This window comes from Diabrotica undecimpunctata, chromosome 8 (assembly GCF_040954645.1).
Source record: "Diabrotica undecimpunctata isolate CICGRU chromosome 8, icDiaUnde3, whole genome shotgun sequence".
In the NCBI taxonomy this organism is placed as follows: Eukaryota; Metazoa; Arthropoda; class Insecta; order Coleoptera; family Chrysomelidae; genus Diabrotica; species Diabrotica undecimpunctata.
The window spans coordinates 136,325,351-136,341,031 of record NC_092810.1 but is presented as its reverse complement, the minus strand read 5'-3'; the positions used below and the strand labels follow the sequence as shown (position 1 = coordinate 136,341,031).

Below are 15,681 nucleotides of genomic sequence, written 5' to 3'. Positions count from 1 at the left end.
ATAATGAACATAGGGTTCAATGGAATGATTCAAGTATAGTCCTAAAAGAAACGGATGGTAAAAAGAGAAAAATCAAAGAAGCGGCTCTAATTATGCTAAATGAGACCAATTGTGTCGCGAATTCCTCGGCAGAATGTAGTAGGATCTGGTTACCCATATTCAAAGAGGAAGTTATTAAAAGGAAAATACCAGTATTGGTAAATCAGTAACATATAGAGAATACATCATTGATGTTTTTTAAATAACAAACATATAAAATCGGAATTTGGTGTTTATTGAAGGTAAACTAAATGCACGATCAAATACTTACCATGTCGGGATAGTATTATGAGGTTTTTTCCTGGTTTTCCCTCATAATTTACTATGGAATCACTAACAGGAGAATTTTACTGTCATCATGGCATGTATTTGTCTTTTTAAAGACGAATTACATGTTACGATCTTTTCTGACGGATATTCTCAAGTTAAAGTTGATTTCATGTAATCGAATGAACTATCTTAGAAGTAAAGTCGTCCCAGGAACGCAACTCAACAATATTGGCAATATCATTTTAAAGTCGTCTACTTTAAAATGTATAAGGTATGTCTGAATTGTCAATATAGATGAGTCAGATAAAATTAAATTATTAGAAGAATTTTTCACTAAGTAACAAAAAACAAAATTTGTTTAATTTAATAATGTTTGTATTTTGAGAACGATTTCCGAAGTGGAAATTGAAACGTCAATAAACGTATTTTAACCTTTAATTGTGGCTTATTCCCATTTAAATAGTAATTAATTTAAAATGCCACAAGAAAATAGCTTCAGAACAACTCTTACCTTGGCAGTTTGATTCCAATATAAATTAGATATAATTTTCATATCACGAGTGTCAATATTTTTGCTTTTTAATATATCTACAAGCTTTTTATGTTGAACCTTATCAAATGCCTTTTCAGAGTCTACAAAACATAAGTACATGTCCTGATTTAAAGCTACACAAAGAATTATAACGTAAGAATAATGTTATTATACTTTATTTCTTAATGGTTGACAGCACGCTAAAGGGTAGGAGATTGTAAACAAGAAACGTGTACTGTAATATTAACAGAACTAATTAATTTACTATAATATAAAACACACTCGATCTAAAATATAGGTAACACATATTTTAAGTATATCTCGACGTGTTTTAAATATTATTTATTAGCATAATTTTTATAACTATGCATCAAGCAATCCCTACTTCATTAACAGTTATAGTCAAACTAGGTGGTCTATAAATGTTTAGGGTGGTATTGTTTGGGATTATGTATATTTCTGGATTTGGAATGTGGTTTTTCCATGACGATGCTCCAGTTCATCACACTGCTCTTATTCACAATAATCTAAATAGCAACTTTCCTGCGAGGTGGATAGGCAAAGAAGGACCAACTGTTTGGCGCCACCGCGATCACCGGAATTGTCCAAAATTGATTTTTTCATATGGGACTATCTAAAAAACCTTGTGTACCAGAAGTCTCCAACAACTCCAGATGATATGAAAAATAGAATAAGAGAAGCTTTTAATAATATTGTCTTGCAAATGTTAGAAATGTGGCTTGGTGATTTGAATATCGATTACAAACTTGTATAGACGTTGGAGAAAGACATTATTTATTGAATAAAAATAATTTTGTTATATTATTACACAAAACTTTACAAGTTATTTCTGCTTAACAAAAATTGAAAGTATTCCCGAAATAAATATGTAAGTGTCACTCGACACTCAGGAGAAGGCAGATTAAGACCTCAGTGCCGTTTGACGGTTGTCGTATTTCTGGAGAACAAGACACTGGTACGTCACGAGGGAGCGGAGTAGGCAGATTGAGACCTCGAACTCGTACGGATAATGGCTCCCTCTTTTCGAGTCATTATCCCTCTTGATAATGACTCCAAAATGGGTGCCGAAACGTCAAGTTCGAGTTAATATTTAAAAGAAGGCAAATCACTTCTTACGAAAGATTGTTTTTGTTTCCATTACAATTCATGTTATCATATCAACCGGTATTTCCAATTTGTTAAGATTTTCACACATAGGTTTTATTTTTATTGCTTTGTATTTAACTTTTTTTTTTCAGTTTAATCGATATGAAAATAACTCGTTTGTCGTGCAGATCAATATTTGCCCTAGTATATTAGTAATTGGTTTTTTTATTGTATCCAAGCACATCAATCATGAAATAGAAAATAGTAAGCTGTACAGACATAAATTTCATTTAACAGAAACTACACATAAAGAAGCATATAAAAGCGAGTAGGTACGTTTAAAAATTTATAAAAAAAATTTGAATGTTAGGGATTTTAAAATATTTTTATGGATTTTAATTAATAGCAAAATATGTCATGTTTGAATTTTTATACGACATAAAATAAACTTTTATTACAACATTTTTATACCTAATTTGCATTATATGACTTTGTTATAAGTCATAAAAACTCGTATATAATATGTCTAAAACATATTGCTGAGATAATTACAAAGCATGCCAAACAGAAGCCAGCAATAAAATTTATTGTTCAAATATATATATATATATATATATATATATATATATATATATATATATATATATATATATATTGCTAGTTATTCCATATTTGATATTTGCAATGTTGTCAGATTTGCCGTTTTTCTTATATTATTAGTAACTTATGTTTTTCAAATTCATCACCCTGTATATTCAGTCATTATTGGAATCTCCTATTCAATACGAGTTCAACCATATGTAACACTTATGATTTTATATAGTCTGGAAGGTCTTAAATACATAAAACAGAAGTCTGGCAACGCTTGATTGTCTCAATAAATTTTTTAATACTAACTATTTTTAACTACATTAAAACGTAACAATTGATAGATTATAACATTTTTTAACATAATGGTTACTTTATCAAGTGTTTAAAATGTGCTCCATTTGTGAGTTGACAGTACTCTAATCGATGGTAGAATGCGTCTAACACATTTCTCCATGATTGTCTAAAAATTATTCGAGATTCATCGATAATTCGTTGTCTTAGCTCTGCAAGACTTGCTGGTTTAGTTTGGTAAACTGAATTTTTCAAGTATCCCCAATAAAAATAATCTTTAGGATTGAAATCAGGTGAACGTGGAGGCAATTTAATTCTACCTTGTTTACCAATCCATCGTCCGGGAAATATCTCATCTAAATAACGCCGAACATTTACACCAAAATAAGCTGGAGCTCCATCTTGCTGAAACCATATCTGATTAAAATTGGCCCCAAACAAGTTTCTCAGGGTAGGTACAATTTCATTTCTAAGTAACATTTCGTAACTATCTGAAGTTAAATTTCTTTTGATAAAAAATGGCCCAATTAACTGAGTACCTAATACCTACTATACCTGACCATACATTTAATTTTTGTGCTCTTTGAGTATGGTTTTCACGCATCCAGTGTGGATTTACGTCACTCCAGTACCTTAAATTGTGTCGATTTACATTTCCACACAGTGTAAAGGTTGCTTCATCAGAAAAACATATTCTGTTAACGAAATTTTCATCATTTTCAATTTTATTCATCATTACCTCAGTAAACTCTAATCTACGATCGAAGTCATCTCCACTTAATTCTTGCAATACATTAACTTTGTATGGTTTAAATTTATTCTTACGTAATACACGAAAGACTGAAGAACGACCAACATCATGTACTTGTGCAACTCTGCGTGAGGATGTATGTGGATCTTCAACAAAACTGCATTATATCTAAAGTTTTGTTGTCATTCATAACTCTTTTCGGTCTACCTGATCGGTATCTATCTTTTACTTCTCCAGATTACTCAAATCGCTTTACAGTTTTTTGTACCGTCGCCTTATGAATAGGAGAACGGTTTGGGAAAGTATCATTGAAAGTATCATTGGCTACTTCACAATAAGATCTTTTTCTGTCACCGTACCCTCTCAACGTTAGAATAGTAATTCGTTATTTTTCGTTAAGAGCCATTTTAGGGAAGCAATTTAGACACTAACGTAATAAAAACATCAGATCATAAGATTATTTTGGATTGGCATCAGACACCAACTAACAGACTGACTGATAAATTATTATTCTCAGCTCTCAAAACACCAGAAACATAACACTGTTGTTGCGATGAAGAACAGCATTTTGCACATTAGCAATGACTTGTTCTTACAAAAGAATTTAAAAACATTATAAAACATATTTTTGTATAACTGCCATCCTAGTAAAATTCTCAAACAACTTATCTATAACTCAGGCTTATATGACGGACAATGTGATAGCAAACCAACAGATCCTGTTATTTATAAAAAGTTACCCTATATAAACGGCTTAACTAACAATATAATCAAGCTGCTGTATCTGCATATCCAATTACAGATTATTCTCGAACCGTAAAGACCAAATATTGCTTCTAAATCAGAGTCATCTCATTTACAAACTGTCTTGTCTCGAATGTGATGACAGTATATAGGGCAAACATTGCAGTGGTTAAAACAAAGATTAACGCGGCACAAAAGTGATTTCAAAACAGAGAAAAATTCTTGTGCAGTAGCAAACCATTCCAATACAACAGGCCACACATTTAACTTAACATCTATCGATCCAACTAAAACACTGTTATAACTATTTCATTAATCAGATATAAAGTTTATTTAATTTTTTTTGCTATTTCTAGTTTTAGTATTAGTTAAAAATACATTACCTTTGTAGAAATTGTTAACAGCTCCAGTAGTGCTAATCGAGCTTTGCGTCTGGTGAGAAACGTTCGAATTAAAACCAAATTCCCTAGCTACAGTAATCTGTAATTTATCCTTAGAACTATCTATAATTTTTTTAGCCTCTTTCAATGACATCACATCGTTGCAGTTGGTATTATTCAGTTTCGTTACAAAATCGCCTATTTCTAATAGTTGGTTGGTATTCATTAATTGGTCTCTGGCTTTCGATGAAATTTCTTTGACGAACAGTTTGCAACCGAGAACTATGCCAAAATCTAAAAAAATAATAAAAACGATTACAAATATTAGTCTGATATTGATTACTAAAAATAAAAAGATTCTTTAAATATTTCCATTGGTAATGAATATCTCCATGTCTGTCTATCCATCAGTATTTTCTGTACAAAACAACAAACGCAAACAAAGAACAATTACACGTTACAACAAACGCAATTATGATGAGGTGCACAAGCTGACAAATTTTTGTCTCGAGTTATCGGGCTCATCCCATTGTCGAAGCCATCAGAAGCTCGGCAAAATTCATGTAGTGGTATATCTGCGAAATGTTAGTGTTACAATATTTAGCTATACTTGTAACAGCTAGCGTTTCATTACTAGAATGTACTGGTTCAAAAACTAGACTAGTGAAGTTATTAAGCCATTCTCGTTAAGTTGATCTTATCATCGTAGAGAAAAAGTATATTCAAGGCGTACGAGGTAATTGTAGAAACCTTCAAGATTGTGAGAGATACAATATTAGAAAAGATACAAGATATCACAATCAGGCGTACCCTTAAACTAAAAAGGCCTGCAGAACATATGTTACCACTTTAATTAATATGGAGGGACTAATATCATACAAAGAGGTTCTACTTGCAGAAATATGCAAGCAACTGTGATATTTTACAAGAGACGCACCCAGGACCTAACGATGTGACCCAGTGTATCTAAAATAAAACTTTAAATCGAGAGACCACACAATCAGTAAGGAAGCACACTGATTTTTAAGTCAAATTTGGAAGTGCAATCCATCATCATCATCATTCTGAGTTTACAACTCTGCGTGGGTCCTAGCCTCCTCAAGAATTTCTCTCCAGTCGTCCCTACCCATCGCCTTTCTCCGCCAAGCACGTATTTCCATATTTCTCATGTCTTCATCGATGTTATCAAGGAACCTTGTTCTGGGTCTTCCTCATCTTCTCTGACCAATGGGTCTATCAAGGAGCGTTTTTCTAGCTGGGTCATCTTGTTAAACCGCATTACAGGCCCTATCCACCTCAGACGTTTTATCTTAATATGTTTTACGATATCTGGTTCCTGGTACAGTATAGCCCAAAATAAAGAGTGCTGTACTTCTAATTATTTTATTGTTTTAAGAAATACATATTATTGACACTTTATTACATGTTCTAAATGTGCTCCTCCTCGCTCAAGACAGACTTCATACCGATGTTCGAAGTTTCTCGTCATGGTATGAATAAAAGTTGTCTTAGGTCCGCGAAGGCTCTAACGGCACACTTTAATTCATCGATGGTTTGTGGTGCCCATTTAAAAACAACAGTTTTAGCCGTGCCCCAAATGTATGCGTCTGGAAATGTGAGGTTTGGAATGAGAAGGTTAAGGGAAGTCAGTAAATCGTGAAATGAGTCTGCTTGGAAAGATATACTGCAAAAAAGAGTTGAACGGCGAGTAGAAAAACTTCCTAGCTACACCATTCACCCTTGATGAACTGGAAACAACCGTTGAATAACTGGAAAACAGCTATCCGATACACGAAAGAAAATAAAGTTGCTGGTCCAGACCACATCAGGACAGAACAGATAAAGCATTTCGAGTCTATTACCAACCAATCACTCGTATAGATTATGAACAAGAGAGCTTCAACTTTTTTAAAGATTTGGAGGATCAGAGGTTGTCGGCTCCTGAAGCCAGGGAAATGGGAGCATTGGGGGAGCTTTGGCTTTCGGGAGCACAGCCAAAAGTTTTAAGAATATCAGCATTGGCACTTTATTTTACGACAGGCGAGTATACTGCTCTGGTATGGGAGCCCTGGGTTCACGGCAAGAATGCTGAGTTGCTCTAAATCAGTCACTGATAATTGTTATATACTAGCTGGAATAGCTAATGACATGTAAATGGTTGTCTGTCTGACGTTACTTTGTACAGTTTTGCTCTACTTGTATATCGACTGGTACTGATTTTTTGAAATAAAGATTATTGATATACTATACTTTCATCCATGCCACCTTTTTTTACAAATATTTAATAAAACTTTTTAGGTACATTAAAAATCAAAATAACTGAACTTGTATTGAGTATATAGCTATAAAAAATATACCGTATTTGAGACTAAAAGATTTTAGTTGGCAGACATATTAAATTACATAAAAGAATACCTTACCTTCTTTTTTGGAATTTTTGGTAAGCGTAACTTTGGTAGATAGCGAATTTGACCCCAAGGCAGCCAGAGGAGGGCCGTTAAAGGATGAGCTGTGAGTATGACTGTGTTGAATTGTTCGCCGTTTTATCACTAACGTTACTGTATCACCCGAATCTCTAAGGACTTGCACCGCAGTGGCGTAGTCGACGTTCTGGAGGGATATGCCGTTGACAGATATTATTCGGTCGTTGACTCTGAAAACATTTAAACATATTGTTTTAGTTAAACATTTCAATACAATAAATAAAGTTTTGTTAGATGTAATATCTGAAATTTCCACAATTTTGCATTGTATTGTATTGTATTTTGTCTTGAGAATTATATTGTTGCATTTGGGGTGTCAAAGGCAACATGCTATATTTTATTCATAATTTTCTTAACAAGAGACAATTTAAAGTTAAATGGAACACTTCAAGGATCCGTTACTAGTTCAATACTATTCTTAGTAGTGATAAACAAAATCTTAAAAAACTTTCCAAAACTTGTTAAGGCGAGATTATACGCTGATGATTTGATTATATCTTCTAGAGGAAAAATATTCTTTCTATACAGAAAAACTTACAATGTGCTATAAATCACCTTGAAAAATGGTCAAAAGGTGTGGAATTGCAATTTTCTACAACTAAACACCAAACACAACAAAACCAAATGTATTTTATTTTCAAAAAGAAGGCGCTCAAATTTTAAAAGTCTGATTCATATTTACAAATCACTAGTACGATCAAAACTCGATTATGGATTAGTTCGATCAAAATTCGATTATGGATTAGTTGTATACTCATCTGCAAAGAAGACTCTTCTTGGTCAACTAGAAGTCATACAAAATACAGCACTAAGAATAGCTACAAGAGAATTTTGTACCTGCCCCATTAAAAATCTACAATGTTTAACCGGGGAACCACCTTTAAATTTTAGAATAATGTACCTATCATTAACATATGAATCATCCATATGTGCTATAAAATCGCATCCCACTTTCCATCATACTATCGCTGAACGTTTCAAAGAAACTTATATAAATAAAAAAGGGACGAACCCTTCCTTTTAGGAGAGAATCAGAAGATAATTCTCTCTCTCCATAATATTGAATTCCCAAAATTTTTTGATCAGACAAATACAATCACACTCCCCTGGATCCTTCCTCCTGCAATATATGATTTAAATCTTTCTAAATACAATAAGTTTGAGACCCCCCATTCAACAATATTATTCAATCATTTTACAACATACTTGCTTCTTTCCCAGATCATTGTCATATCTATACAGATTCATCCAAAACTATTGATGCTGTGGGATCAGCAGTTACAACTCCGAACATTGTATTGCAGTTTAAATTATCTTCCAGTTGCAGTATATACTCTGGAGAACCATACTCAATTCTGCAAGCACTCTTTTACATACGTACCCAAAAAATTCCAAATTCTGTCATAATTACCGACTCTTTCAGACCATTACATACGATAGAACAGTTATATACAAGTAATCCCATAGGTATTTTAATAAAAGAACAATAACATTTGCTAAACAACGCGAGGCAGCAAGTAAGCTTTATATGGGTTCCATCATACATTGGACTTGGAAACGAACAAGCAGATTTTCATGCCAAGAAAGCAATACACAGTGCCTCTTCAGTGTTAAAGAACTTAGTGTCTGTTTCCGACTACAAATCTTTCGTTAAAGAAAAAGTGACAAATGAATGGAAAAACGAATGGAATATTTCACAATCAACGTAAAGTCCTCAACCGAATCTTGGTGCGAGATAAATTTAAATCGCCAGCTGTTTGTTTTTTTTACGTATGGTAAGATTATTATGGACTCATCTTCTTTAAAATATTTGATAGCTTAAATTCCTCTTTACATTTTCGTTCGATTTTGTGCTTTTTTCTAGTTGTCTTTTGCACAGTAATCTTACAAACATATAAATAAACATAAAAACTCTTACAAAATATATAAAAAGAAGAATACAGCGCACTTATTATTACAATAAATTCTGGTTTATTCCATACAAAACAATCTTTAACTTCATATCACAAAAAAAAACAGTTTCAGATCCTTTGTATTGTTATTTGTTTTAATAAATGCAAAAAAATCACACAAGCCATGGAAATCTATTCACTGTCATACCTTTTTCTTAACAACCAGCGGTTAGTTCCATCTCGTATTTTAAGATTAAAGGAACAATGAACTTCTATCAATATATGTAAATTCTTTATGCCTCAGTGCATTTTCCAAGTTTCAATTTCTTTTTTTATTGGAGATAATCCTATTTACATAATTGGAGAATACTGCAGCGATTTCTGAAAGCACTGCAATATTTGGTTTTCGTCTCAATATTTAGGAATTCTTATAGCTTTTTTAATTCCACTATTAAGCTTGTATGCTATTCAATCGATTCTTAGAGGTTAGTTCTTTAACTTTTTTATTAAATTTTATAACGAAAGTTTTCTGTTTGTAATTTAAATACTGAATTGTTTTTAAAACGGGGTTTCGCTATTTTCTACTATGAAATTTCATTTTCGGAATTATCAGAGCTAGCTTTCAGCCTATTATTCTCGTTGGTTCACAAATATTAAAATACGTTTTTAAAAACGATACTACTTGTCAAATATAGTTTGGTCTTTTTGATATTAGGCTCCATCTTCGATACGCAATTAACAGCAACAAAATTCATCATTATTATTTCGTGATCGCTGAAAACGAGGTTTTCCGAGGAAATCTTCAAGGAAGCCTTGGAAGGCAGCTCAGAAGAAAAAAAATTGGTGGAGAAACAATTATTAATAGCATCAGATAGAATAGAATTTATTTAGTCAATATACAAAAATAGTTTTGTATTGACAAGTCAAAGGAATAGTGACAATTTTTACATACATACATATAAAATTTTTGCGAATTTAAATATTACAAAACTGATATTTATTATTAACAATTTAAGAAACGACGAACACACTAAATAAAAATATAAAAACATGAAATATCGTCATAATAGGCGAATACCCTGACCAAACTAGTACTATTGTGTAAAAGCTGTACTTAGGTACCCCGTTTTTGAATAGAACCAATGTTTTAAAAAGTGTGATTTGTCACATTTGATAGTCAAAGTTTGATCACAGACATGGCACTTAAAGAAGAAGAAGAAAGCAAGGTGCATGTACAGTTTGCGTTAAAATTTTTTTTTTGCCTGTATTGTTTAAGGTCACGTGTCTCGTGATTGTTTAAGTAGCGTATGGTAGCAATTAATAAGATTAATATAAACAGAATGAGATCATGTGAAACTTACTGTAAAAGTCGTTCAGCTGGTCCTGATGCCAATACATCGCTGACTGCTATGCTAGGATCACCCGACGCAAAGTGCGGATTGTCTCTTCCTCCAGAAACCGCTATGCCGAAGCCATAACCTGGGACCCTTGTGACGCATATTTGCTTATATTCCCAGCCTCGTTCCTGAAAAAAATAAACCAATTTAATTACCTACGATGAAGAGATTTACACAAAAATTTGATACCGTTTATTTATTGAAATTATCTTCCAATAATTCGTTGAACAATTTGTTTGTCATATTTGAACAATAAAAAGTTTTTAGTATGTACTAAAATCGAGTTACAAGCATTTTCCGTTCTATTTTTAATTTTAACAAAATAATTTGCATTTTATGAGTTTCAAGTTATAGCTTTTAAATTTATAATAGTGTCTTTTTAAAGATTTAAGGTCACGACCATAAGATGATCAAGCCAAATTCTTTAAACCTGTCTTTTCTACTGAAATACGACTACCATGACTCATTATACAGACAGGTATATGGGACAAGTCAAATACTGAATGATTATAATGAAGATACTATGCTAATTTTCATTTTGTCACATGCAGTGTTTCGTCTGTGTTGTTTGTAATTTTACAAAATATCTTACAAAGATTTTAAACTTCAAAGACACCAGCTTGATGATTAAAGATCTTTCACATCCTTCATTTATATGGATTATATGTTTATCAGAATTGTCCAACTCTAAGCAAATAAGGAAATTACTCCGGTGTATTACATGCAGTATGAAGTTTTATTATTAATTTTATAGTCTATTCGTCTATCAGTTTTAGCACTGGTTCTGGAAGGTATTTTATACATGCCACAGATCTTCTATTTTTTGCGTGCTTTTTTTAATATCGAATTGACGTTCACATAAAAGTGTTACTATGGTACTGCAGTGCTAAAGCAGTGTTCACTATAGTTTTAAACAAAATCTTTAACTTCTGTCGTACGGAAACATAAGATGATACAGTATACATTTTTGGCACCACGAGCTTCGATAGGTTAACGTGGTGAGGTGGGCGGTGCAGTGTGTATTGGCAGTTAAGGTGACAAGAACCAAATACAAGAACACTATATAGAAGTAGTGAAAAACAAAAAAAATTTCAGGTCTCCAACCACCAAATCAGAGGATGAAGAAAAACGGATATAATTCCATTCTTAATGAAGTTAAAGCTTAAGAATGGACCAAAGAGATTTTCAACAAGAAATATATGCGCTAGAAAAGGAGAGTAGAGAGCTAAAAGGAAAAGTCTGCCCTCTGGAAGAAAATGTTGAGACGATGGACAAAATAAAAGAGTAGAGGATGTGTCAAAATTTATGCCAGAAAAACTGAATGTAAAGATCAAGACAACTGAATTCTAAAACATAAACGTTGAAGAATGTTCAAAGTATACAACAAATTCTTCCAAATATTTCCTCAAAAAAATATTTTTTTTTGGCAACGTCCATGGCTAACAAATCAGCTGAAACGGGCATGTGCTCAACTTCTATTTACCGGAGCGTGGACACTTCATCGGGTTGTAGCATGTATAAATTCCTTATAACTATCGAATATTTAAGGTATACAATTATTTTCTTACGCCCCTGGGCCATATATAAAATTTCGTGTATCTTTGTTTATATTCCACATTCCACAAGAAAGAATTCAACTGCGTAATAAAAATATGGTTATATTTGTACGTCTTAGTTCTGCAATTCTAAAAGCAAGCAATGATCAAATTCTCCCTTGAGAAGAATTTTGATTGGCCCGCTGTGGAGACTGATATGAGGGGCGGGACGCGATGAAGGAAGCCGGTAGGAGAGGGTGAGGTCGAAGTGAATTTAAGTTAGGCTTGAAAGAAATTTCATAAAGAGCAGACGCGGTGTGTTTAGTCCGGAGGAACCGGCAAATTTGTTGTAAAAAAAGTGAATTATACTCGACTGTAATGTGTCAGTTTTTATATGAGTAGTCGCTGTTTTTGTTTAGGCCGTCTCTCATCTGAGAGATTTGCAAATGGCGTTTCCAATAGATTTTGAAGGATACCCACATGGTGTTTGAATTTTTAAGAAGCCAAGTTTCAAAGTTTGCGTCCCAGTGCCCAGCTTCCATCCTCATTTTGTTTGTCCCAAGTCATTCCAAGCTATTTCGCAGTATGAGATGCAGTTTTTTTGCGTTGCAGTGAATTCGAGTGCAGTTCCAACCCCAGAAATTTTAAAATAAAAAAAAATTAGGGAAATCCAGGTAACTTTTTTTGTTGAACTTTTAAAGTAAAAATAGACATTTTCCATCAATAATTGCTTTCATGACAAGTTAAAAGATTGTAATAAGTAAAATAATAAATGTTAGGGTGTGGCCTAGCTGTCATATTAATTATTCTCAAAGTTTTAAAATTTAATATTGACATCTGACAGCGAGCTTTATTTTCTTGACAATCGACACATACCCAATCATAATTTGAGATCTTGTTTTGTTTTTTAAAAAAAGGTTAACCTTCGTGCATAGTTCCATTTAAAAATATATTTTTCATTTGTAATAATTTATTTCTGCTACAAAATATCGCCCAGTAACAATTGTAAGTTCTTATAGTATCTCCAACTTCAAGTTGTAAACCGATAGTAACATGGTAAGTTTGTTTTTTTTATTATTATTTTGTATTACTACTTATATTTGTAATTTTTTGTGGTGAGACAATGTGGTGTAACAATAAATATGTAATTTTTTTCCGTAAAAAAGAGTATTATTTCTTTTAAAAAGTTTCTAACACTTTTTTATATTTTTTAGGAAGGAAGAGCTTTTCTTTCATCCAACAGGAACATTCTTCTAAGCGACGTCGTTACAGGGGTCATAAGATTCTTGCTTTCGCAGAAAAGACTCAGTCGCTTGTTTGCTTATCTACTTGCTAACCCTTAACTTACGAGAACCTAGCAAGTAGATTAAGAAGAGAAAGTCTGTTTGAATCGAAACGGTTCTCTGTCCTAATTCATAATTAGAGCTAATTTGCCATGATCATCAAAATTCCCTCTTCTTAGAGGGATATATAGAGATATTCTTAGAGTCAATATATTGCTTGTACTATTCCGGTCACTTTAAAATAGTAATTCCTACTGAAACTCTGAAACCGGAAGTCCAAGGTCAAATTTACTTACCGATAATACATCTTTGTATTATAAGCTCTTATTCGACACCTTATTTGTCATTCTATCTGTTCTAATAACAAGGGAGTTATGTTGACGGACAGACGGACGGTCAGACAGATATAGCTAATTAAAGTTTTTCACATTTTAATGTTGTAAAATGGGTAAAACAAAAATTATAAACGCAATATAAAAATACATGAATATTTTATATACAGAAAAATTATATTTTTGACTGGACTACTTTTATGTTGATTACACCTGGCTGTTGACTTATTTGATGATTTTCCAACTATTTTGACAAAGATCCAAAATTTACATTTAAAAAGTACGTTTTCCTTTAGTCAGAACTCACATTGTAAGTGGCAGAGTGTGTGACTCTTTGAGTTTTCCCATTACCTATTTTAATAGGTTATATTTGTCAATGGGAAACGATCCAAAAATACATATATGTTGTGACTCGAATCAGTGCACCTGTTTAATTTGGCCGTTTTATTTCTAGTGGCCCACATTGTCGGAAGAGAACTTAACAGCTTATTTATTATATTTAATTTTAGTAGAGTAGAAAAATAGTTTTTTGAAATATACAAGGTGGTTTCTGACGTTTCGACTTCCAATAATTAGGAAAATGTTTTCGAAATAAATATTAAGAAGTTGATATAATTTGCATAATATTGTTTTTGTCGATTAACGAAATATATTCTTGGCAATTTGGACTTAATTGTTTGAAGAGTAAATAAGGACTTTTGGTTATGAAAATTCATTTTGTGCGATTAGTATTATTTGTTGTTCGTAAATTTGTGAGGTAAGAATATCAAATTATTAAGATATTTTCTCTTAATGTTCATGCTAGTGTTAGAGCTAGTGGTTTATGCTATTCAGTACAATTTTCGATAAGATATTTTATCACCAATAGGTGATGGTTCGCTTCTTAGCCTTTTCTAAAACCCGCCTGTTCTATGGGCAGATAAAGTTCCAATGTATTTTCTAATCATTTTGTAATTATTTTTATAAATAGTTTATAAATATGGAAAAATGACTTATGGGCCTGTAGTTTCTGAAGTCCAAAAAGGCGATACTAACGACTCCGAAGTGAATACTTCGTATCGCTCGATATGATGTTTTTTCACGAACTCGAAATCATATTTGGCGTGACTCGAAAAATCGAGACGCGAGCAGTAACCTTGCGTTATACCATAATATACATAATCTACATACACATGCATTACGTATATACATGTAATCGCCAACTATTAAAACAAGGTGTGTATAAGAATATATTGCACGGAAACAAGTCCATCAGCCACAGAATGTTTTAATTATGTTTGAAAATATTTTTTGTTCTTATTTGTTTTTTTATTTTTAGTGCTACCCATAAAGGGTAGTTTGAAAGTATTAAACCAATAAAAATTCTCAAGATAGATAAAACGCCCCTTATGTCGTTTATACAGGAAGTAATACATATTAAGTACGATCTTTTTAGAATCCTAGGTGTGCCCTAGCTGCAGTTAAAGTATGTCTATTTCGGAATGAAACATCCTGTATAACAAAAGGTACACTTATCAATTACTTCCTGTGCCTGCGTCAACTGTTTTAAAAAATATTTATTGTAATTATTCAGTAATCAAACATACCTTTGTTCAAAACAGCAATCTTTTACGAAATGATAAGTATCTATAATGTTATGATTTTTTTTATAATGTAAGCTAAATTATTTATTAAAGCTCCTTAACATAAGTTAGATATTTAAAATAAGTAGAAAAAGTTAACCAAAGTCGAATTGCTAATATTTTTAGGTGGGAACACACATATTCTGCATCTTATGTATGTCTAGTACGAAGGACCACCCTCTATAATACAAGTTTTTATGTGGGACACCATATTTTATTGCCAGTTAAAAATAAAAACTTCTCGACATACTAAGTTATTTTTAGCTGCGACAATTTATTTCATCTACTTTCAAAGATCCACAAGCTATTGTTAACGAAATCAGCAAAATAAAAAGTAACAATTTTGTAGAAGTACACCCTAGTCGAGGAAGAAAAAAAGCTGAAAAAATCTTAGTCACGTATTCAAAGGTTCTAAAAGGTATATGAGGGGTA

General features: G+C 32.4%; 1 protein-coding gene across 1 annotated transcript in view; it reads right to left on the bottom strand.

Annotated features, from left to right (window-relative positions):
- The window catches only part of pyd (zonula occludens-like protein polychaetoid), a 242,934-nt gene that overhangs the window by 57,440 nt on the left and 169,813 nt on the right, over nucleotides 1–15,681 (bottom strand). Inside the window, 3 exon segments of the mRNA XM_072541122.1 lie at nucleotides 4,709–4,999; nucleotides 7,126–7,358; nucleotides 10,442–10,605. Coding sequence (XP_072397223.1) covers nucleotides 4,709–4,999; nucleotides 7,126–7,358; nucleotides 10,442–10,605 — 688 coding nt within the window.